At 34.7% G+C, this 26,317-nt stretch overlaps 1 protein-coding gene across 9 annotated transcripts in view; it reads left to right on the top strand.

The window, feature by feature from the left end:
- RAPGEF6 (Rap guanine nucleotide exchange factor 6) overlaps positions 1-26,317 on the top strand; it is a 202,655-nt gene that overhangs the window by 44,543 nt on the left and 131,795 nt on the right. For 5 of the 9 annotated variants that reach the window (XM_034655968.1, XM_034655967.1, XM_034655965.1 and 2 more), the window contains exons 5-7: positions 1,010-1,079; positions 22,009-22,152; positions 22,406-22,471. In XM_034655968.1, coding sequence (XP_034511859.1) covers positions 1,010-1,079; positions 22,009-22,152; positions 22,406-22,471 — 280 coding nt within the window. The remainder of the gene's footprint in view (positions 1-1,009; positions 1,080-22,008; positions 22,153-22,405; positions 22,472-26,317) is intronic. The other 4 variants (XM_019807466.2, XM_034655969.1, XM_034655970.1 and 1 more) reach the window with 1 other exon arrangement.

The following is a 26,317-nucleotide window of genomic DNA, read 5'->3' as shown; positions in this document are numbered from 1 at the left end:
TCATAGACGTACATGATAGGTCTCTTACTTTATTCAATCAGTTTTCTAGTCTATCTATCAAATTGTATAGTCTTTTATAAATGACCTGTATTTCTTCATTTTGTTTACTTTTTGGTATTTTATATTGTGCTTGATTAGTGGAGTTTCTTTTTAATTTGCTTTGTAGTAATATTTTAGGTACTTTATAATTGGCCATGGTACTTAATTTTCTCTGGTGTAATATTTTAGATTGCTTTTACAGTTTAAGTGTAGTCTCCATATTAAGGTACGTTAACATTATGTCTCTTAAATAATTAGCAAGTATTTTATCCTCTCCCCCCATCCTTTTAAAACATTCAGTTTCTCTTTTAAAATGAAAACGTTGTCTTTCCTATATGAATGTTTCCTTTTTTGATTGCTGAGAAGTCTTTCTCACAGGTGAAGAATATAGAAATACTTTTTCTCTTCGAATTAACCCAGTTGTAGTTTCCTGAAAGAGCTAGCCAGGGATTCCCCAGCGGTATTTCTGAAAAATAAATCACATCTGTATCTTGGTACATTTATTTATATATTTAAATGTGGATATATTTTTTAAGTTCTTTTTATCTTTTGTTGATTAGTGCTCCCAAATATAATAATTTATTTTCATAAAATATTCCATAGTTTTGGCTTCATTCTCTATTAGGTGTTTTTATGTTAATTCAACTTTATACCAAATTCAAGATTTGAGACTAGGCAAGTATTCTATCCTAAACTATAAAAGTGTTAGAGATAAGTTAAAGGCGGATATTTTAAATTTTTTTTTTTTTTTTTTTTTTTTTTTACAAAGAACTGTGTTGAGATCAGTTATATCAGGGCAAATATGAGGAAAGGTATTTTGGTTTGTTTTTAAGAAAATCTTACATAAGTGCTAGGATTGTAATTTCTTGGTTAACGTTTAGGGTTTTGGGGGGGTTCTTTTTTATTTTCCTATATTTGATATATTTTACCTATAATCTTTGCTAAAGAAATTGTTTTTTTGTTTTTATAGTTTTGGTAAGCAGTTTGGAGGAAAAAGAGGATGTGATTGTCTTGTATTAGAGCCTTCAGAAATGATTGTGGTAAGAACTTTAAAGAATGCTGAATTGTTTTTTGATATGCTTCAGTTTCAACTTTAAATGTAGTAGGATTTTAAACACTCAAGGAGGTTCCATTACTGTGATTTTTAAAATACTGAGTAGCATCAGACCTGTATACCAAATTTGATATGTTTTTATCTACTTTAAATTTTTTCTGATCCTTGAGAGGATTTAGAAAGGGATAGAATTTTGTATACCATGTTCCAGGCCTGGTGATTTCTTTTACTACTTCTACCAGAAATTTTAAATGAAGGCTTTATGAGAGGAACCCTGACTTTTCAAGTGCTTTCTCTTTTTCTATTCAGTTTAGTTAATAATCTTTGAACATTCATATTCTGTGCACTGAACTTGAGGGAAAGAGGTAGAGAAAAAGAGACACATAGTCATATCCAAGTAAGAAATGGTTTAGATCTTAATATTTTTACTTTAAGAGTGTAATTAAGGAATAATTCTTGTTACTACGAAATCTAGGTAGTTGATGTAACATTAGAAAACCTCACTTTATTTTTTTAGCATTGAAAGAACCAAGAACACAACTTTGTTTTACCTTGTCCTGAGATGACCTCACTAGAAACATAGCTTATATTGAATGGGCTCATTGTCCTGCTATCATCTCATATGGATGATCATGTCATCTGATTTGATTTTACATTATTAAGAAGTGAGGTTATGTTCTTAATGATGCATTTTAATGTCGGGGCTCAAAACTTCACATAGTTTGTTTTCTCTTATCCAAACTGGATCGTCTACATTATCATGCACTCAGTGTCCTAAATTGCACGTAAACAAAAGAATTTTTAGCTCCTAAAAGGCAGACATTATGTCTTACTCACTGTGTCTTCCATTGTATTGCAGTGCTGCCTGCATAGTAAGTATTCAGTGAATGTTATTTAGATTGAAGTTTGTTGAAGTCTCGGACTGTGTATTATGTATATTTTCTTTAAGTGTTGGTATACATAACATATCTATATAAGGCCTAAATGTAAATGTATTGAGGGGCATGGCAAGAAAACTGCCTCAAGCAATACTAGTTTTCTCATTTGTCAGTTGGTGTACTTAATATATTTTCTACTTTACCAGGAAAGAACAGTGGTTTTTACTGCAGTGTTCTCATATACATTGTTTTGTTGTTGTTTAATTTTGTGCAGTGTTATTAAGTAGAAATTAATCACTCGTAAATTATTAAATTAATTTTCCCCTTAAGTTAAAGGGAAAGCTGTTTTTCTGCCCAGACCAGTCTCTAAAGAGACGTGCTTGCTTTTAGTGGGGGATAGTATTTAAAGCCAAGATGTGGCTGCCAGTTGTTTCCATTGCTGTAGGGGCCTTTTTAAACTTAGAGGGCCTCTGAGTGAACAGAGCTAGAAAATACATATGTTAGTGTATATGAATGCACACACTTATATATTACACGTCTATATTTATTTTTCTGTATCTGTGTTTAAAACCTAGAATTTATTCTGGCCTTTCTTCTTTGCTTTTTTGTTACTTTCTTTATCTAACAGAAACCTGATTTCCATTACCATCACTGTATTTAGTTATACAGAGTAGTTGAAGAATTCCTTGCCTATAACATTGTAGAAAGTGCTGCTAGCTAGAGGATTAACATTCATAAAAATGAATATTTTAAGTTTATATAATTTGTTGAGATGTTACAAATGTGTAATTCTTATAATTCAACTCTGTATCGAAGTATAAAATGTTTCAGTCACCCACCATGAAAGTAAGGAAATACTCAGAGAAACATTAGGAACCTGGCAAAAGGACAGAAGAACCAGATTAAAGGGACTCTTGTTGGCCAAATCTGGGACAGTTTGAGAACCCACATAAAAATTCATAGGAATTAATGGCACCCTTATATATAATATAAGAATTTATAAGTTCTCCTGATATGAATGAGTGATGAGGAAGAAGGAAAAGTTCTTCTTGATAATTGAGTGTGAACTAATTAATACAGAAAAAAATGATCTTAGAAAATCATTAGTGAATGCTAAAACTTGTGGGCTAATGTTTGAGAAAACAATACTTATATAATCTCAACATATCTCCCCACAAATCATTTATGAAGAGAAAAATTCACAAATTTTTATTTGGGAAAATATGGAGGATACCACTATAATGAAAATCATTGCTACTACCGTCAATATGGGCACAAACTGATAAACTACTACTTCTAATAGAATGAGAAGGACAAAATATCACCTTTGTGATAGTTTTCTATGAAAAATCCATACCTAAATCTAGTCATTAGAAAATACCAGACAAAACAAATTGAAAACATTCTACCAATCGACTGGCCTGTACTCTAAATATTCCAGTGTCAAAAAATACAGAAAAAGACCCGGAACTGTTCCAGATTAAAGGCAAAAAGAGAGATATAACTAAACACAGTACTTGATCTTTTATTAAAACCTGGAGGTGGAGGGGCATTGTGGCTAATAAATGGTGCTTTTGGCATAGTTGATGAAGTTTGAATGTGGACTTGGGGATTAGATAATACTGAATTTCCTGGTTTTAAGAACCGTACTGGGATCATATGAAACAAAGTCTTTGTTATTAGGAAATACATGTTGACACGTTTTAGGGTCAATAAATTACTCAGATGTTTGAGAAAAAATTTGCTTATGTGTATATAAAATCTTTTAAAAAATCACCAAAAAATCACGTCAGGTTTTTTTTTTTTTTTTAATTGTCCAGTGTGGGGCTTGAACTCATAACCTTGAGATGAAGAGTTATACATCAAGTCTTTATTGGTTGTCTGTTGGTTGGTAATTTTTAAATTCCAAAACCACATTTCATTGATGAGCGGCATAGTAAAAAAAGTTATGTTATACGAGAAAATTACTCAAAATAGCTTCAAGATTTTTATTTTTGAGATTTCTGAAGGATTTTATTGTCAGAATGCCATGTGATTTTTTTTTTCTTCTTTAGTTTTTCACCATTATTACTTTTCCTTCTTTCTTTCTTTCTTTTTTTTAAAGTAGGGGCTTGAACTCATAACCCTGAGATCAGTGGTCGCACGTTGTACTGACTGAGCCAGCCAAGCACCCTGATACTACATCTTTTGACATATAAAAATGTATTGATATTTTGTATGAGTATGAATCTTTGGTACCTCATATTTTTTTTTAAAAGATTTTATTTATTTATTTGACAGAGAAAGAGACAGCCAGCGAGAGAGGGAACATAAGCAGGGGGGAGTGGGAGAGGAAGAAGCAGGCTCATAGCGGAAGAGCCTGATGTGGGGCTCGATCCCACAACGCCGGGATCACGCCCTGAGCCGAAGGCAGACGCTTAACCACTGTGCCACCCAGGCACCCCGGTACCTCATATTTTTTAGCTAAAATTATTTAGAATACATGAAAGAACTTAATCTGAGTGAATGAAGTTCTTTCAGATGGTTTTACTGTGTATGTATGTGTACAAATTTTAATAACTCCACTAGTGATTGGGAATGCCTGTTACTGAGCATCTTTCTGATCACCTGATACCTTAGTCTTCTTAATCTGACATGTTAAAAGGAAATTGCCTTGTTTTAACTTATTTGTGCCTGTTTTCACATGCCTTACAGGGGATTTATTTTTCTGAATATTCCTATGTCTTGCCCATTTTTCTAGTTGGATTATTATTATTGGTAAATATTTATTTATTTTAGAGGGAGAGCATAGTGGGGGAGGGGCAGAGCAGGAGGAACTACCTGCTGAGTGCTGGGCACAATGCATGGCTCTTTCCCAGTATCCTGAGATCATGACATGAGGCAAAATCAGAAGTCATACTTTCAACCAACTGAGTCACCCAGGTACACTGGATTATTCTTTTTTTCTTAAGAGCTTTTAGTTAATAAATGAGCCTTTTTGATTATGAGTCTATAAATAAATCATTTTTTTGCTTCAGTTAAAATAAATTTTGCATTAGGTTTTCTGTTTTTTTTCCATAAAGTTGTTTTCCTCTTAAATGTTTCTTGTTAGCTTTCATGCTTATTATTATTTTATTTTATTTTTTTAAAAGATTTTATTTATTTATTTGACAGAGATAGAGACAGCTAGCGAGAGAGGGAACACAAGCAGGGGGAGTGGGAGAGGAAGAAGCAGGCTCATAGCAGAGGAGCCCGATGTGGGGCTCGATCCCATAACGCCGGGATCACGCCCTGAGCCGAAGGCAGACGCTCAACCACTGTGCCACCCAGGCTCCCCTCATGCTTATTATTAGAAAGACCTCCCTATGACGATATTACTGAACTTTTAACCTGTATTGCTTTATAGAATTTTTTTTTAAAGATTTATTTGTTTTAGAGAGAGCGCACGCAAGTGAGCACTACTGGGAAGAGAGACAGAAGAAGAGGGAGAATGTCACGCAGACTCCCCACTGAACGCAGAGCCAGACAAAGGGCTTGATCTCAGGATCCTGAGATCATTACCTGAACGGAAATCATGAGTCGGACACTTAAATGACTGAGGCACCCATGTACCTTGCTTTATAGAATTTGTTAGTTCCTTAATTTAACTTTTAGATCTCACTCCTCTGGATAGCTGAAGACAGTGGTAACCACTTAACTACCTGTCTCTCATCATTTCCTCCAAAAGCAGTACAGAGCTACAAGAAGAGTAAAAGAAATCTATACATAAACCATGTTCATGGCATAAGTTGAACACAGAGAAAGCCAAATTTTGAAAATAATTCTTAGGGGAGAAAACCCACCAATTCTCAGTATGTTATCTCTCAGACTCTGTCTTTTCCCAGCCTTCAGCAAGGCTTTATAGTGTGCGAAAGCCAACCAAGCAGATATGCAGAAAAGCACACAGGATTGAAGCTACCAAGCAGACCTGAGGCTAACCTGCAGTGCCACCCTATACTAACTTCAAAATTGTGTGTGTATATGTATGTATGTATGTATGCTAGAGCAGAACATGAAATACAGGAAAGTCATTTAAAATGGACTGATTTACAAAAGTTGTCTTCTAAATGTGTATCTTCAGGGTTAAGACAAAAAGTAAAAGGAAGACAAACCCCTTTGGTATTTAAGTGTTGAAGAAGAAAAGAAGCACGTTGGGAAGTTTTAGGATCCTGCAAGACAAGGGGAACGCAAAAATCACAGCCTTAAAATACCACCCCCCCCCAGCAAGACAAAACCAAAAAGTATCCTAAGATACCTGGCCCTCAGAGTATTTGCTAATTTCCTGTTAAACTAGGAATCTTGTAAAATACCCCAATACCACATAAAGATAAAAAGGGAAGATTAATAAAAGTCTATATAATTATTACCAAAAAAGAAGAGATTCATTACATACTAACTGAGGAGAGTTCATCTCCACCCCAGAAAAATTAACAAATATTCAGATGAAAACTGACCATACTTAGATACAAACATATTCAGTCAAGCATTTGAGGACATTTTTTAAAAATGTAAAATCAGAAATTCAAAAACCAAGAAATAGAAACGGAAAGAAAAGTGGAGTAAAAAAGAGCATAAACTCGGTAGAGAAAAGGAAGGCATAGAAAAAAAGTACTGATACTATATATATAATAAGTAAATTACAGGATGCCCCAGGAAGAATACTCTCCAGTGAAAGTTTAATAAGGTGCATTGAGCAAATCAAAACTATAATGAGATAGCACTTTACACCTGTCAAAATGGCTAAAATCAAAAGGCCAGAAATAGGGAAGGTTAGTGAGGATGTGGAGAAAAAGGAATCCTCATACACTGTTGGTGGGAATGTAAATTGGTACAACCATTATAAAGAACAGCATGGAGTTTCTTAAAAAATTTTAAAAAAGAAATACCATAAGACCCAGTAGTTCCATTAGTGGATGTTAACCCAAAGAAAACAAAAACACTAATATGAAAAGCTACATGTCCTCCTGTGTTTATTGCAGCACTATTTACAATAACCAAGATTTGGAAGCAACCTAAGTGTTCATCGATAGACAAATGGATAGGGAAGATATGGTATATATGCAGTGGAATATTAATCAGTCATAAAAAAGGATGAGATCTTGCCATTTGTGGTAACATGGATGGACCTTGAGGGTATTATGCTATGGAAATAAGCCTGGAAAAGACAAATAACCATATTGATGTCACTCATGTGGAATCTGAAAAAAAGCAACAAAAAACAGAATCAGATCTATAAATACAGAGAACAAAATGATGGTTCCCAGAGGGGCGGGGAGTGGAGGATGGGCAAAAATGGGTGAAGGGGAGTGAGAGATAAAGGCTTCTGGTTATGGAATGAATAAATTACAGGAATGAAAGGTACAGCATAAGGAATATAGTCAGTGATACTATAATAATGTATGTTAACAGATGGTAGCTGTATTTGAGCATAGCATAATATATAAACTTGTGAAATGACTTATGTTGTATACCTGAAGCTAATATAACTTTGTGTGGCAACTATACTTCAATTAAAAGAAATAAGAATTGAAGGAAAGGTAGGGGGAAAGCAAGTAAATGAAAACGACAAGAATGAAGTAAAAAGTGTCAGGGATACTATATACGTGAAAGTTACTGAAAGAGCAGATTTTCAAGTTTCTCACCACAGAAATGAAATGGTAAATATGTGATGTAATGGAGGTGTTAGCTAAGGCAGTGGTGATCATCATTTTGCAATATATAAATGTATCAAACCAGCACATTGTGTACCTTGAACTTACACAATCTTGTGTGAATTGTATCTCAGAGCTAGAATAAAACAAGTGGCAGAGAAAATAGTGGAAATTGAAGATATGCAATGAAAGGATAACATTCATAATTTTAACAGTCTCAAAAGAGAAAAATCCATGCAAAACAACTATGTTTAAAGCAATATTTAATGAAAATTGTTTAGAAATTGGAAAAGATTCAAATCTACACACTCTTAAAGGGTCTACTGGGGAAATGAGCCCAGAATGATCATTTTGAAGACATTTCTTAATAAAACTATTTGATTACAAAGGTAAAAAATCCTTAATGTCTACAGGCAATAACACGACATAATTCCAAAGGTAAACAAATTGCACTGATTCAGACGTTAAAAAATCCGCTGGGGGGTGCCTGGGTGGCTCAGTTGGTTAAGTGTCTGCCTTGTGATTTCAGCTCAGGTAATGATCTCATGGGGTGTGAGACTGAGCCCTGCATAGGGCTCCGTGCTCAGAAGGGAGTCTGCTTGAGATTTTTTCCCTCTACCCCTCCCTGCCTCTCTGTCGTGCTCTTTCTTTCTCTCTATGAATTAAATAAGTGGTTCTTTTTAAAAAAAATAATTAAATATTAAAAATCCACTGGGACAACCAAAACAAGGCTCAAGTAGAGCAGCCTTTAAAAAAAGAGAAAGTATGAACTAAGGATTTTATGTCAGCCACATTGTCTTTATCAAGGTTATGGAAAAGCGGTTTTCAACATTTAAGAACTTAGGGATTTATGCACCCATGAGCTGTTTTTAAGGAATCTGCTAAAGGATATTTTATTCAACTGAGAACCAGGAAAACCTCACCAAAAGAAATAGTGATGAATCTTTAAAATACATAAATGTATTAGTAAAACTAAAAGGTAGAGATGTGAGGGAAAGACTACTCTGTTATATGTTGTGACAGAATAGCCGTAATAAAACTGAAGAAAAGGAAAATGGAGAGTGAAATAGGAAAAAGAATAAGCTTATTGATAGTTGTTTGTCGCATAAAGAATAAGTGAGCAAAAATTCCTCAACTAGATAATTATAAGGTTTGGGATTTGATTACTATATAATCTAATTGTTTATTTCGTGGATGTTGGCAGAAGACATAAGACTTGTGGGTCAGAAACAAAGAACCTTTTTACTTGTGGTATAGCAAGCAGAGCATCCATCATTGGCATATTTCTGTAGATTCCCCTTGCTTCCTAGGTCCCATGGAGGCAGTGCTGGGTGGCCCATGGTGATGCCACAAACATAGTAGGTTTTCACTGCAACTAAGAACCTCTGAGTTTGGGGGAATATACTCCTTTTATAGTGAGCAAGCCTGTTCTTTTTTCAACACAAAACATTACCTCATCCTTCAGGATTGCTCACTACAAGTACAACTCTGAGAAATAGCCCAGTTAGTGAGTAACCACTAATGACTGTGCATTCTTGGCAAACACAGCAAAATGTGTAGAAGCACAGCAGGTCTTGGGAAGACTGTGTTTCACCACAGGTGGTAAAAGAGGAGTAAGAAAACAGGTGGACCGTAACAAGTATTGGCAAGGGTGTAGAGAAATGAAAGCCCTCATAGTGGCTGGTAGAAAAACAAAGAGGTACAGCTTATCTGGAAGACAGTTTGACAGTTCATGAAATAGTTAAAAATGGAATTACCATATCCATCAGTTCCATTCCCACATGTATACCCAAGAGAATTGAAGACATATGTCCACATAAAATCTTGTGCACTTGCACTAATGTTCATAACATTCATAATAGCTGAAAAGTGGAAACAAACCAGATGTCCTTTAACCTGATAAACAAGATGTTTTGTGTTCATATGATGGCATATTATGGTGCAGTAAAAAGGAATCAAGTATTGATACATGCTGTAATATAGATAGATAAATCTTGAAAACATTGTTTTAAGAAACCTGGCACAAAAAAAAAAACACATATAATTGTGTTTACATGAAATACTGAGAATGGGGAAATGCATAGAGACAAAAAGTCGATGCCAGTGGGCATAGGGTCTTTTTTTGGAATGATACAGATGTTCTAGAACTAGATAATGGTCGCACAACTTTGTGAATATATTAAAAACCAATGAATTGCATACTTTGGAGGATTTTATGGTATGAGAATTACATCTCAGGAAAAAAATGTATGAGAAAGAAAAGAACACAGAGACAAACCTTTTTAAAAGGTTTTTAAGCACAAAAGTAACCAGTAGGACAAAAATACAGGTCTTCCTAAGTAACAAAAACAATTTTTTATTGAAGCAAAGAATATGCATTTCATAGAGAAGTACATATAATTAGAAGATGTTATAAAACTATAACCTGCAATATTAGTCATACCAATAAGTGTGAATGGCTTCTCTATCCATTATAAGGAAAAAATTTTCAGTTTGGCTCACAAAAGAAGACCCAGCTATATATGATTTTTAAATATATTTTTTAAGACTTTATTCATTTATATTAGAGTGTGCACATGAGCGGGGGCGAGGTTAGAGGGAGAGAGAGAAAATTTCCAGCAGACTCCGCTCTGAGCACAGAGCCTACTGTCGGGCTGACCTCACGATCCTGAGATCATGACATGAGCCAAAACCAAGAGTTGGATCCTTAACTGACTGAACCACCCAGGCACCCCTTTTTGCTGTTTAAAAGAGACTGTCCTGTGATTCCTGAATCAAATGTTTCAGGAAGGCTAAAAATGAAGCAGTGGATAATGGCATACTAGACCAGTGAAACTGAAAGGGGGACAGGTATGGTAATCTTAATACCAACAGTAGAATGGAGGCCAAAAACTGATGCACTGTGACATAGAAGGATGATTCTTTAGTGCTAAAACTTACAGTTTTGTGGAGATAGAGCACATGAATATCTTCTCAGATTACACAGAAACCTTGTATATAAAACAGACACTCCGGAGGATTCGCCGAGACCTTAGAAATACACTACTAGAGAATTTAATACTCTCTTAGTACAGAACAGATGAAGTTGAGGAAAAAATGGGATAGAAGACCTGGACACCATAAACAGGTAAATCTTAATGGAAATAAGTTGAATTCTACAACATGTTGATAAACTGTATCAGGTCCCCATGCCACATTAACAAAAATTGTTCCTATATTTACCAAAAAATTCAGTAGTTTTCATAAATTAGATATAGTGACACTTTCTGATTACATGCAATGAAATTCTGAATTACAGTAACAAAATTAATTGACTCTTTGACCTGAAAAATTTTAAGCCTACCAAACAACTTTTTTTTAAAGAATAAATACATACTGAAATCACAGAATTTTGTAAAATAGCAACAATGAAAATATACTGTATAGCAGAATCCATGGACTACATCAAAGAGTGTTGAGAAACCAGAGGGAAAACAGGCAAAAGGAACAAATTCACAGGTGATGCAGATACTAGAGGTAGCATATGTGTATTTTAAAACACCTGATTAGTATTTCAGGGATTTAGTGGAGAATTTTAGAAGATTGGAAACTATAAAATGAAATAATGATTTCTAAATTCTACACCTAGAAACATCTACAAATGAAAAAGAAAGCTCAAGGGCACCTGGGTGGCTCAGGTCATGATCCTGGAGATCTGGGATCAAGGCCTGTGTTGGACTCCATACAGGCCGGGAGCCTGTTTGTCCTTCTCCCTCTGCTGCTCCCCTCTGCTTGTGCCTGTTCTTTCTCTTCCTCCCAAATAAGTAAAATCTTAAAAAAAAAAAAAAAAAGAAAGAAAATGAAAGCTCAGTCAGTGTGTTTTTATAGAAGGTAAAACTTGACTGAAGAGCAAGTTAGGGAACTGAATGGTAAGCCAGAAGAAGACAAACAGAGGAAAAAAATAATACGTAATGGAGTGTAGGACCCACATAGTAGTAAAGGTCTTATATAAGTGTAATCATAATCGTAGAAGAAAGACAGAAGTATTAGAAGAGATAATGGTTGAGAATTTTCCAAAACAATCAAACGAAATCAACTCACAAATTTGAGAACTCAACCATCTCAGAGCAGGATATATCCAAAGAAACTTATACATAAGCACATTATAGTAGTTTATGGTAAAACTACTGAAAACAAAAAACAAAGTTATAAAACCAGAGGGAAAAACAGTCATTACTTTTAAACCGCCACAACTTGTAGAACACCTGTTGACAGCAAAAATTGAAGCTTCATTTGTTAAGTAAACAATTTCCACACAAAGGGAAGAAGATTTTCAGCAATAGACAAGCACTCAGTTTACCAAGTGGGAGTTTCTCAGGCAAAAGGGGATCACAGGTGCAAGCATATTCGTGTGGGAAAAAAAGACAATGTAAAGCTCTTAGATATATGTATATTGACTATAGAAACCAATAATAAAAGTGTCTTTTGTACTTTAAAATACATGTAGAATGTAAACACGTGACATGAGGGATGGAGTGAAAAATTCCTAAGATCTTTGCATTTTCTAGAAAGTGGTAAATATACTAATAGTGTATTTTTTTTTAATTATCACAACAAAACTTTATCTTAATACTACTAATAGTGTATTTTAGTAAGCATATAGGTCATCTAAGAATACAGCTTGTAATTAAGAGGGGAAATGGAATAATAAATGAAAATGAAGGCACAGAAGAGAGAAAACATACTAAGGAGGAAAGAACATAAGATGATAGATTTCCTTTCAAGTATATCAGAAATTATAATAAATAAAAATATTCCAGTAAAGAAGCAAATATCAGATTAAAATTTTTTAAAACACAATTACATGCCACTAAAAAAACAGCAGGGTAAATACAAGGTTTGGGAAGAAACTTCACTTCTCGGTCTTTTGGCTATGATCAAGTGGAGAAGAATTGGAAGTACAGAAGAAGTTGTGTCTTCTAAAAGGAGAGCTGGTGTGTCTCCAGTCTTCAAAGTATAATTTAAGGCAAGAAGCATTATTTAATGTAAAAATAGTTTTTCATCATGGTAAATACATATCAAGTTTAAGCAGTCCTGGATTTTTATGTGCCTTATTATATAACTAAAAGATAAATAAATAGTCATTAGTAAAATGGGAACTTGACAAATCCACAATGACAGCGAGAGTTTTAAACATCTCTCTAAAAGTGAGAAAGCAAGCATAAGGAATCAGTAAAGATTTTGAGGATTTGAACCTCTGCCCAGTAGTTAAATGGAGAACTCTACACCCATCAACAACAGAATACATGTACTTTGCAAGCGTACATGGAATGTACTCTGGACGCCTGGGTGGTTCATTTGGTTGAGCTCCGGATTCCTGGATTTTGGCTCAGATCATGATCTCAGAGTCCTGGTATTAAGCACCACTGCTCAGCAGGGATTCTGCTTGAGATCCTTTCCCTCTGCTTATCCCCCTGCTTAAGCACTCATGCTCTCTAAAATAAATTTTAAAAATAATAAAAAGAAATGTTATACTCTGGAACATAAAATCTCAAGGAAGAATTTAATTTTTGGTTTGTGTTTTGACCATTATGGAGTTAACTTAGACCAATTACAAAAACAATCAGAACAAAATATAACTTGAAATTCAGGAGTATACTTTAAATCACTTGTCAGAGAATCACTATGAAAATGAGAAAATATTTTGAGCTGAATGAAGAGGATACATCTAAGTGTATGAAATTTGTCTTGAGCCTTAGGTGAGCAGACTATACCTCCAGAAATTAGAAGCCGAGAAACAATAAAGATAAAAAGCAGCATGTAAAGCATACTTAAAGAGGGTGAAGATAGGTAAAAGTTGATACTCAGAGTAATAAATTTGATACTTGTTTTGTCAAAAATGGTCAAGTACAAAAGACACTGCATAGCTTAATATCAGGAGTGAGCAAAGGGTAGACTACTATGGATGTAATGAAAATTTTAAAAATAGTGAAGGATGATATTAAAAACTTAAACAAGTTTTACATTTTAGATTATCAATTCCTTAAAAAACACGGTTTACCAGAATAAGCACGTGCATGCGTGTGCACACAGAGAAAACTTCGTAATCCATTTTTCTAGAAAGAAAGTGCATCTGTAATTAGCAGACCTTTTCATTTAACTATTTCCACCCACATGGTTTTATTGGTGAATTTTTTCCAACATTTAAGAATACAAAACGTCTGAACAGGAAAGAGAAAGACTGAATTCCTTTTTTATGCATCCAGTTTAATTTTATTTTTATTGACCTGTAAGTGTCATAATGTTTGAGAGCCCAGCTTAATTGTGATAGCAATTCTGACAAGTACATTACAAAAACAGACTATTACAGATTAGTATTTTTTTTTATTCATCTGAGACAGAGCCAGCAAGAGCACAAGGAGGGTGGGTATCAGAGGGGGAGGGAGACGCAGACTCTCCACTGAGCAGGGAGCCCATCTCTGCACTCCATCCCAGGACCCTGGGATCATGACCTGAGCCGAAGGCAGAGGCTTAACTGAGCTACCCAGGTGCCACCAGGTTAAGATTTTTTAATGAAAAATCTTAAAATACTAGGGAATCAAATCTCAGTGATGCATCGAGAGGTTAAAATATCATGACTGTTGAATTTATTCCCAGAGTTGCAGGGTTTACTTAATTCAGGCAGTATCTCGCTTTATTGCAGTTTGCTTTATTGTGCTTCACAGATATTCCTTTTTACAATTAAAAGTTTGTGGCAACCCTTGGTGAGATAGTCTGTTGGTGCCATATTTTTTTAACAGCGTTTGCTCACCTGTGGTCTTTTTATCACTGCTTGGTAATTTTTGCAGTATTTCAAACTTTCATCATTATATTTGTTATGCTGATTTCTGCTCGGTGATTACAACTCCATAAAAGCTCAGTTGACGGTTAGCATTTTTTAGCAATAAAGTATTTTTTAATTAAGGCATGTATGTACTTTGTTTTTTTAGACATACTGCTGCTGTTATACACTTGATATGAAGCAGTGTTTTGTAAACATAAGTTATGCATTGGGAAACCAAAAATTTTATTTGATTCATTTAATTGCAATATTTGCCTTATTAGTAGAATGGCCTGGAACCAAACCTGTCATATCTCTGAGGTATGTGTATATTTGAAAATCACTATGATTCACTGTAGTAATATAACTTGAGTTATCATCTGTATAGACACAGAAAAAGCATTGGATAGTACTCAAAACCCATTCATGATTGTTGAAACTTCTAGCAAGCTAGGAAGGACACTTTCATAACCTTAGTGAAGTTATCTGCATTAACCCCACACTAAACATTGAAAACTTTCTCCAGGCCTTTGGGAATGTGTAAGGAATGCTCAGCATTACCAAAACCACTGGCTAAGAGGTCCTATAAAGTGCGTTTAGGGAAGGGAACAAGGATAGAAACAAATATAGGGGTGCCTGGGTGACTGAGTTGGTTGAGCTTCCAACTCTTGATTTTGCCTTAGGTCAAGATCTCAGGGTCGTGGGAACAGGCTCGGCTTCAGACTGTGTGCTGAGTCTGCCTGAGATTCTTTCTCCCTCTCTCTCTTTGCCCCTCCCCCTGCGTACATGCTGTCTCTAATTAACTAAATAAATAAAATCTTTAAAAAAAATATATATATATAGTTGTACTAAACAGATGAAATGATTTGCATGTAGGAAATCAAAAAATAAACTTCTAGAATTAATAAGTCATTTTAGCAAGGTCACGGGATACTTATGTACAGAAATCAATTGTATTTATATTTAGGACCAACAAATAATTTAAAAATTAATTTAGTGAACATATTACTTGTAAACATCAAAAAGTCTATATACATTAGAATAAATCTAACAAAAGTTGTAGGAAACATCAACACAGAAAGCCGTAAGTAAATTTTGAGATTTTTAGGTCTAAATCGAGAGAAACAATATTTTTAAGATAAGAAAATTGTCTCCAAATTCCTGTAAAATTGAGTGCAGCCCCCATCAGAATCCCAGCAGATTTTTTTTTTTTAAAGATTTTATTTATTTATGTGACAGAGAACACAGCAGGGGGGTGGGAGAGGAAGAAGCAGGCACCCAGCGGAGGAGCCCCATGTGGGACTCGATCCCGGAACGCCAGGATCACGCCCTGACCCGAAGGCAGACGCTTAACGACTGCGCTACCCAGGCGCCCCTCCCAGCAGATTTTTTTGTGGAGATCAAGAAATTGACCTGTGTTATATATATTTATTTATAAATAACATATACATGCACATATATATATATCACATAAGAATACATTTACAATAACCATGTAAAATATTTCATTATAAACAAATTTGCAAAGACATTATTATTAAATACTCCCCAAAAGCAAAAAATTAAATTTGAACAAAAAATGAGATAACCATGTTCTTAAATAGGGAGTTAACATCATACCACTACTAATTTTCCTTTATTTACCTTGTAAATTTGATGAAATCCCAATGAAAAATGACATCAGGTTTGATGGTGGTTTTGTGCAAAAACGTGTGGAAAGATAAAAAAGCCAAGAAGAACTAGAAGAAAGATGAGAAACAAGATCTATTTAGTGGAGCCGTGTAAATGTTTTTTATATACTTCCAATAATTAAAAAAGGAGGGAAAAATGTAATCTCTAATCAAAAACAAAACAAGTGAGTTTAATATATGTAAAATTGTTGGTATAATTCCACTGAGATTTTTTATTTCTGGTGAGTTTAAAAGACAGTATTTTGGTAATAGTGACCTTCGTTTACACATTCCCAAACGCCAGGAGAAGGTTTAATAAGGTTACCTTTAATAAGATTATGGAAGTTTCCTTCTTTTCCTAGTTTGCTAGAAGTTTCAAAATTCATGAATGGGTTTTGAGTGCTATCTGGTACTTTTTCTGTAACTGTACAGTATACATAGTAATTTGTATGCATTTCTGATGGGATAAGTCTTAAGGGGCAGAAGGAGTTAGTAGTCTTACTTTTAGTTGTAATGGTGACATTGAAGTTTTTCTTCACCTTTTTTTGTGTGTATATTATTAGACATAAACACATACTACATGTATGTGATGGTATAGTATAATTATTATAATATATACATAAATCATTGGGAAGCAAAATCATGTAATACCAGGATGTTGGTGGTAATGTTGATATTGTTAAAGCTGTTATGTATGTATAGATAACATGTATGTGTATATTTACTTCTGCTTCACAAATTTTGTCTTACTGTTTTATGCAGTCATTATGTGCTCAGATTTTGTCCTGTATTTACCATTTCTTCATTTTTTATTTCTTTCATCTGAGACCTTTTTTATGGGAGCATATGTGTTACATCTGAGGTACACCGTTTAAAATTTTATATTTGTTGATATACAGCTCAGCTGGTTGTATTTTTTTCTTTTTTATTATGACTGAAACTATATTTTTATCGTTCCTGAGGATTGTTTTGCCATGAATGCAATTTGGGGAGGAGAGTCCTTTTTTTTTTTTTTTTCCCCCTTAGCACAGTCAATATAGTCCATTGTTTTCTGGTTTTTTGTTTTTTGTTTTTTTTGAGAAGTCTGTTTTTAATCTAATTGCCCTTCCTTTATAGCTGATCTACATTTTCCTTGTGGCTACATTAAAATTTTTCTTTTTATCTTTACTGTGTGAATTTGTAGTTGTATTTTTGGATTGTTGGACTGCTTCGGGTTTTTGTTTTAATCAAAAAGTTTCATTTTCTCATTGGATATTACCTCGTTCTTCTATTGTCTTGTTCTTGAACTTTAAATACATGTTAAATCTTTTCAGTCTATATCTTTTATGCTTTATTATTTTTCATCTCATCTTGACTTTGTGCTGCATACTGTATAATTTTTTTGGCTTTATCTTCCCAATTTATTAATTCTCTTTTTAGTTATATCTCCTTATGGTGTTTAATTCCTTTTTTTCCCCTCTCTCTCTTTGTTTAATATTCCCTCTGTTTCAGTTTGGGTAATTTCTTTTGACCTATATTTAAGTTCATTGATTTTTAACTCAGTTGCATCAAGTTTACTTAGATGAGTTTATCAGAGGCATTTTTCATCTTTGGTACTATGATTTTTGTTTCTAAGATTCTCATTTTACTCTCTCATATTTTCCTTATGTCTGCTGAAATTTTGCATCTGTTTATATTGTCCACTTTTTCCACCTTTCTGCTGCCTTTACTGGTCATAGTTGTTTTAAATTCTCTGATAGTTGCAGCATCTGGATCTCATCTGATTTCTGATTTTGGTGGATTGCTCTGTTGGTCGCTTTGTCTTTTGGCACTGGATTGGTTTTTTGTTTGCTTTTGCTGTTTGTTTTTTTTACCCTTTTTTTTTTAATGAGTCATTATTTTGGATTTAATGATATGTACTGTGTGTAGGGTGATAGAGAACGAGTATAGTGTTTAGCCCTGGAGCTGAACACATCTCTTCTGCTAGAGTTAAGCTAGGTTTGCATGGTTTTGTTATTATGGTTACCTTTAGTGTACCAGTGCTTTCAAATTTCTTTAGTTTTCCTTTGTCCTTAGGATTTGGATTGGTTTGTTGGGACGTCTTTCCAAGTGGTGGTGTTCCAAACCCATTTTAGGTTGTCTTTGTCCTCTTGTGTTTTGTACAGGATATCTCTATATGGTCTTGTCCCTCTTCCAAATGTAGGCTGCATGTGCTTATTACACATTGCTTGCTAACCTGGGATTGGGGAGGAATTGTACTTGGATTTGTTGTGGGTTTTTTGGGCCTAGTTATTGCTTACCTACTTAGTGCTATTTATAATCTCTGGCTTATTTTCAAGTTTCTTTTTGTTTGAAAGTTTTTTATTAATTTTATTTTCTAGTATGTAAAATACATTGGAGTATTTGTAAGTGTGAGTCTCTTGTCCTTTTCCTGGCCATTATTGCTCATTATGTCTATCATTTGTTCACATGTTTGGTTTTCGTTGTAGTTGGGGGTTTTTTTTTTTGGCGGGGGGGAAGGTATGTTTATCCAGAAAGTCATATATCTTGAACAGTAGGTATGGGAATTCTTTGAGGTTTGGGTTAAAATTACAGTCTTGCAAAGAGGTTTCAGATTTGTTTTTGCCTGTTGCGTTTGTATGTTATCAGCCTGAACATCTTTAAATTTATTTACGTGCTTAAGGGATTATGAATTCAGACTAATGACCTGCATGAGAGATAGCTTATGTTTTAAATTCTTAGGGAGTAAATGTTTTTTGTCTGGTTGGTTGCTTGTTTTTTTACCTCTCTCTTTTCTCGTGCCAAACAAGTTTTCTTCCTGTCTCCTTCTACAGGGTAGGCTTATACCTCTGTACCCTCACAGTGAGGATTCAGCTAGTTGAGTTGAGCTTACAAGTGAGTCTCCTATTGGATTCCCCATCCTTGATGGATTCTCTGTTTCTTGTCTTTTTCACTCCCTACAACCATCAAAGTGGAGGGGCTAGGCTCTAGATTTGGGAAATCCTCTGTCTTCTGGTAGATGAGGAGCTTTGTTGCTAGTCTATCTCCTGGTATTTTTGCTTTCACTTCAGTCTTGGCCTTTGGATTTCTTACTTTTGTGACATGAAGTATGCATTTGCGGTTTTGTTTTGTTTTTAATCTCACACTTCAATTGTACTTGGCAGGAGGTTTGTTAAGGGTACTTAATCCTTCATACATTGTTTGGTTTTTGTTTTCATTTGGTACTTTTCTTAACATTTTGAGACTTAGAAACTCTTAGACACTCCTTTCCTCGACTTAATTTACTACTTATATTTTGGAAAGCCTTTATTGTTTCTCTCTGCTTTTGCTGAATAAATGGTAGATACTAGAAAATTTAAGGATTATATGATATAGAAATTTCACCTAACGTAGATAATCTAATTCATCCATTGGGATAAGGCAGTATGAAGGAGAGGAATTTTAGTAGTCACACTTGGGCCTTGAATCCTTAGCCAGTTGTATGAATTACTTAAGTTTTATGTATGAGACTCTGTATTATCTATTGAGACAGAGTAGCTATGTGATAGTGTCGTAAACCTTAAGTGATAAAACTTACACTTTCTGGTATGTGCTCTGGTGTAGTGATGGAGTGAATACTGTGGTTCTCTCAACATTTTTTTGAAAGCAAATTAAATCTTGAGGTAGCATATATTGCTACCTTTTCAAAATTCTGTACTTGTTGAGGTGGAAATCATCCCCATGTGTCTTCTGGATTTTACCTTTCCGAAGAGTAATAGTAACTTACTCTGCTTACCCTTATATTTCTTGAGTACCTTACACGTATTTCCAAGGACCTGTCCTATATGGGGATAAAGAGAGAATCTAATGTATTGCCCATTTTGGCAAGCTTTTTGAATGTTAATGAACAAAGATTAATATATAACAATGTTCCTGTCTTAAGGAACTTCTTAGTTTGTTAGTGATATGGGCTTATGTAGTAATTATGGTTGATATGAAGGGGTAGTAGCTTCCTGGGGCAGAGGATGGGAGGGGTCATGAAGTATGGGAAGGATGCCATGATGTTGGCAAAGGAGGAGTGGGCTTTGTAGCAGTTGCAACAGCAGCATATACAAAGGCCTGAAGGCAGTGGAGAGCATATCCTATTTATGAGAAGTCGGGATTGTGTACACAAAATAAAGTAGTTGTGGTCTGAGGTCAGGAATGTCTTTTGTAGTTATGGAAGAGATGGTAATTGAGATGTGTCTTAAATGAACAGTTCTGTTGCAGCAAGTGAAGATAGAATGGGTAGGATAACATAAAGTAAAGTTACTCAGTAAAATATAAGTTACTATATTATAGGGACCCATGAACAGTCATATTGACCATGGCCACTACTTACTCTTGAACTCTTGTACCACTCATACCTGAAACAGACAGACATCAACTGTTTCTGAGAAATCATCAGGAAATTTTGTGCATCTCATTAGAGCTTTTCTGTGACAGGTTTTGTGTGTATGTGGTGGGGGGGAGATAAGGGACCAGTTTTTCCAAGCTTACCATTATAAGATACAGTAATAAAAAAATTGGGGGGGGGTCATATGTGGCTTTGAACAAATAATAGTTTAAAATTCATTCAGTAACTATTAGAGGTCCATTGTAGCATTTTGAACAGGAAACATAATAAAGTGATGATTTACCTAAGTGATTTATTTGACGATATAGGATGAAGTTGGAGAGGAACGTGTCTGAAGGAGCAGGATCACCTCTTTGTATAGTTCAGGACTGAAGTGATTAAGACTTGAGTAAGGAGTATTGGGAATGAAAGGGCAATATGAGAGGACTTTATAAAAAAAGGATTGACAAGTTCTGAGAAGTGATTGAAGATACAGTTTGGAAAACAAACAGGGGAATTAGGGATATTCATGTAATTTCATACTTGGGTAACTGGAAATTTTTCATATTGGCCAAGGATGGGACATTTGAAGGAAACCTTGTGGGGGAAAAATATATTTTTGTAATGTGATGTTAATTATATGTTATACGGTAGAATATCAATGTGCCTTTTTAAAATAATTTTTAAAAGTATGGCTTCATCTGTGATTGGATATGCAACATGGTCTTGTCTCAGTACCATAAATGTTGGAGACAGACCTGCATTGCAACATAACTTTTAATAAGTATCACAGTGTGAGACTGGAAGGTAATCTCTTGGGATTTTGCTTTGCTCATCAATAAGCTACAGATAATAATTCTTGCTTACAGGACTGCTGTGGGAACTAAATAGTATAATGTTTATGCATGCTGGCCCATTTTAGCCTTCAATAAATGTTAGTTTTCACTTCTTTATTAAAAGATGCCAGCTTTGGGGCACCTGGCTAGCTCAGTCATGGAGGGTGCAACCCTTGATCTCAGGGTTGTAAGTTTGAACCCCACACTGAATATAGAAATTACTCAAAAACAGAATCTTTAAAAAAAAAAAAAAAGATGCCAGCCTTACACTGTTGTCATACATTAAGATGGACACCAAAGAATAAAGTATAAAACATTTTTGTTTTGCTGTTGAGCATTTCACTGAAGTCATAGCCATGATTATTGGCTAAATAAAACACATGTATAATCATGCAGCTTATAATTGGACTAACTCAGACGTGGTAATCAATCATTGACTGTGTAGGTGTAGTTAACAGCCTTTGCTTCTGGTAAGTGACTTTTTTAGAGCATGTATGTTTATGTGAGCAAGACGGGCTATTTCCTGGAAGGAAACTGTGGTCTCCAGATCTTTATAATAATGTCACCTTTAATCTTGAACTCGTGAGTGTTGTCCTATACAGATTATTTTCTTGAGGCAGTTACTTTTAAGAAGTAAATGAATCCTCCTTTGAGCCTGTTAAGACTCCATAGACTGTCAGTAATATGGAAAAATTGGATATTTAATCAGGAATGTGAACATGTGTTTCAGGTAGAGAATTCCAAAGATAATGAAGATAGTATTCTACAAAGAGAAATTCCTGCCAGACAGTCTCGACGAAGATTTCGGAAAATTAATTATAAAGGAGAGCGCCAGACTATTACCGATGATGTGGACATTAGCAGCTATCTTTCTGTGAGTATATTTAGAAACAGTTCATGGATCTTCCTTAATTTTTATATATAGTATCTTTAATTTACATGTAATTTTGGTAATAACACTTAGGCCTTAACATATAAAATTTTAGAGCAAGTAAATATATATAATTTGTTTTAAATACTTCTGCTCAGTTGAACTTGGTAGAAATGCTCTTACCAGTGGAAGTTTTGTTTTTGCTTTGGTTTTTGTTTAAATAATGTAAAAAAACATCCTTACCATGTCTTTTTAGACCTCATTTGTGGATTTTCTTGCCTTTTTATTGTCTGGAATATGGAAAAGTGTTCTGAGAACTCAGGTAATAGACTCATTGGGAGCTTTTTTCCTGATATGTTGTAAGGCATACAAAAGCAATAAAAATACGTCAATTTTGCTCTTGTAGTATGGGAGAAAGATGAATACCGTGTGTTAGCGCAGAAACATGGGCAAGTGTTAGTGATATGTTTTTACATGCAAATATTGAAGAAGAAGAATCAGATGAAATAATTAGTTTTTGTAACACTAGAAGAAACAAACTGTTCCTCCAGAAGTCTTCAGTTTTGTAATTGTAGAGAACTTCATTTTAAACTAAAAAGTGTTTGAATTAAGAAAGGATAGGGGCGCCTGGGTGGCACAGTCATTTAAGCATCTGCCTTTGTCTCAGGTCATGAACTCAGGGTCCTGGAATCTAGCCCCACATCGGGCTCCCTGATTGAAGGTTAGACTGCTTCTCCCTCTCCCACTGTCTCGCTCCCCTTCTTGTGCACGCTCTCTCTCTCTGTCTCTTTCTCTCAAATAAATAAAATCTTTCAAAAAAAAAATAAAGTAAGGATAATCTAAGAAAGAATAAATCCAGGGGTATTTTTTATCAGTTTCAAAGAAGTCATGAGCCCCCTCAAAAAATATAAAATATCAAAAAGTCATGACCCCCCCCATCTAAAAATAGTTCAGAGATTGATTGCAACAAAATTCCCAAGGGTATGTTTAGTTCATTTGGTTGTCAAAATGACAACTCCTAACTTCCATGTTAGGAGTAAGGAGGATTATTAGGGAATTGTGTATAGTGGAGTAAATGTTAAATTTAGTCACATTTGCCTTATGTCTTTGGTTCCATGCATTCTAACAACAAAGGGTGACATGAAATAGCCCCCCAATTTTTTTTTTTTTTGCCACATCGAGAGGCACACAAAGTTCATTTCCTGCTCTTATTATGTAATAATTTCTTTTTATGTAATAAATTTTCCCATAATGAATTAATTTAAACTAACATGTTTGCATTATTGTACAAGTAATACGTGTCTGTTTTGGAAAAATTAAACATTGACTGCTCATACTGCCCAGTTATGTAACCATTGATGACATTTTGTATATTCTTGGGTAAAGGCTTTTTCCCACATAGATAAATGTAAGCTTTTTGGCTTTTTAAAACTTTAATATATGGTAACTTTTTAAAACTTACGTGTGTAATGTGAACATCATTGAATGCTTTCAAAACATTTTTTTAACATCACTTTTAAAAGTGTCATTGCCATAATTTATTTACATGCTTCCCAATATTTGGCCATTTGGATTTTTTTTTTTTTTTTTAGTTTCTATTTTTTTTAAATAAGGTGCTAATTACCTTTGTGGTTATGTATGTTCATATGTTGGTTTCTTTAGAAAAATTCTGAGAAGTAGAATTATTATCTTTAATTGTATTATTTGATTTTCCTTATATGAGCTACAGTGCATAGTTTGTGTGTGTGTTTTGATCACTTACTCCGGTCTCAGCTCTAGTGTGTTCTTAGATTTTTTGGCATCATGTCTTAAAGCCCAGGCAAATTCTGTATTTTCTCTAGGTAGCTGTGGTTTGTGCTCCTGAGTCACGTACTTCTAACTCCTCTTGTGCTGATAGTTGTCCTCTTGGGGATATGTTGGTTTCCTGTGTAGACCAGAAAGAGTAACAGGCACACTGCTTGAGATTCTGTCCATTTGATGACTCTAAGTGAAGTGTGGCACTGTTGCATTTAAGAGCTTGGGTAGCTAGTTTTAAGTACTTATCCCATTAAGTACTGTCAGGAATTTGGCAGAGGGGAGAACTTAGTTGATTCAGGGTAGTTATTAACTATGAGACTGGGTTGGAAAGTATTTTTGGTTATGTTATGTAAATTTGCTATTTCTTGAAATAATAGTTTCTGTTTGCTTTTCTTTTCTAAAACGGATATATTTCAGGCAACTTGGAAAAGGTTTCAAGAGGTTTTCATTTACTATTCATTAATGTCATCCAAATGTAAAACCTGTGTGTCTGTCCAAATACCTATATATTGATAGCTGATCTAGATAAAGGATGCTGTGCAGCAAAAATCTTAATTAGTATTTGTGAAAACATCCAGTAGAAAGTTGGTTTTATGGCTACCCTAGGGTCTTTCAGTTCTTTTGTTCTACTGTCAGCAATTCAGAGAAAAGATCAAAAGGAATCATTTTTTTCTGTAGGCAGTAGTGGCGATTTGATAGTTTCTCTTTTCATTTGCTCACCATCATCAACTTTTCCTTGCGAAGGTCAGAAATTTTTAAAGATGTACAGAATTTTTTGTTAGTGTTGTCTTTGTCATAAGTATTATTAAAGTATTATTAATATACAACCTGTACATCGAAGTTTTATGTATACTAAAGACTTTGCATGTTTTATTCTCTAATTGAATGCTTAGAACGATTGAAAAAGATTGTTTACGAATTATTGTCGTGGTTTTGTCACACATTGCTTTTTTTTTTTTTTAAAGATTTTATTTATTTATTTGACAGAGATAGAGAGAGGCAACGAGAGAGGGAACACAGGCAGGGGAAGTGGGAGAGGAAGAAGCAGGCTCCCAGTGGAGGAGCCTGATGTGGGGCTCGATCCCATAATGCTGGGATCACGCCCTGGGCCAAAGGCAGACGCTTAACCGCTGTGCCACCCAGGCGCCCCAGTCACACATTGCTTTATATAAAGATGAGAACCGTAATTTTAATGTGAAAGTGGAAGGTTTTTTTCCTTAATGTTAAAAAGAGCACTCTGTAACAGTAACATCTTTGAAACTCCTTTTTGAATACTCCTTTGGGTATTGCTGTCAGAGTTTTCAACAAATTTAAATGTTTTTCGAATGTTCTCAATGAGAATATTTCAGATATTTGAGGAAGGTGTATTTCATATTTAGAGATAGCAAAAAAAGGTGATTGGAGTAATATTCAGTGAGAGTAAAATGGGTAATTATGCCAACTGGTAATAGTCTAGCAATTACATGAGCCATCTCTCTTGAAATCTTCCTTACTCACTGTATGGTTAGGGTGTTTCGTCTAAACCCTTTGTGCTTTGGTTGCTGTGCCTCAAAAAATGAGGATGGTAGTATTGGGTCTGCCTGTCTTAAGGGGTGGTTGCTGAAGAACATGGAACATGTTTGCACATTCATAGTCCAATCAGTCAGTGGTATCTGTAGATGGCTTCCTCTCAGATGTTTCAAGATTTATACTCTCCTCTCAACTTTCCTACATTATTGCCTTAGTGTGCACTGCCATTCTTTTTAGAACTGTTGTAATAACATTGGGGCACCTGGGTGGCTCAGTTGATTAAGTGTCCTACTTTTGATTTCTGCTGGGTCCTGAGATGGAGCCCCACGTTGGGGGGAGTGGTCCATGCTCAGAGGGGAGTCTGCTTGTGATTCTCTCCCTCTGCCCCTCCCCCTGCTCACACTTGCTCTCTTTATCTCTAAAATCAATAAATCTTAAAAAAAAAAAAAAAACTTACAATAGCATCTCCCATACTTCCCCACTTGCACTGTAAAAGCAGTATTTTTTCATTTTAAGAAATGTGGAAAATTTTTTCTAAATTGGAGAGTGTGTCATAATCTCTTCATTAAAAGACATCTGATTAATCACTTTATTTGATTTCAAGATTTTTTTTCTCCTCTGATTTCCCTCTGCTAGCCCTGTTCTTTACCTCTTCCCTTATCCCATCCCACCAACTAGTCCATCCATTTTACTTCATTCAGTTCTCAATGAAGCCCTGTTGCTTCTTTTAAAGTCTTAAATCTTTTCATGGCCTACTATCATCTACCAAAGAAGTTCAAAGATCTAATATATGAGGACCTTCATAGTCTAGACCAGTTCTCTCTAATAGAACTTTCCACGATGGTAGAAATATTTTATATCT

Source organism: Ailuropoda melanoleuca, chromosome 3 (genome assembly GCF_002007445.2).
Source record: "Ailuropoda melanoleuca isolate Jingjing chromosome 3, ASM200744v2, whole genome shotgun sequence".
Lineage (NCBI taxonomy): Eukaryota > Metazoa > Chordata > Mammalia > Carnivora > Ursidae > Ailuropoda > Ailuropoda melanoleuca.
This window is presented reverse-complemented; position numbering and strand designations above follow the sequence as displayed.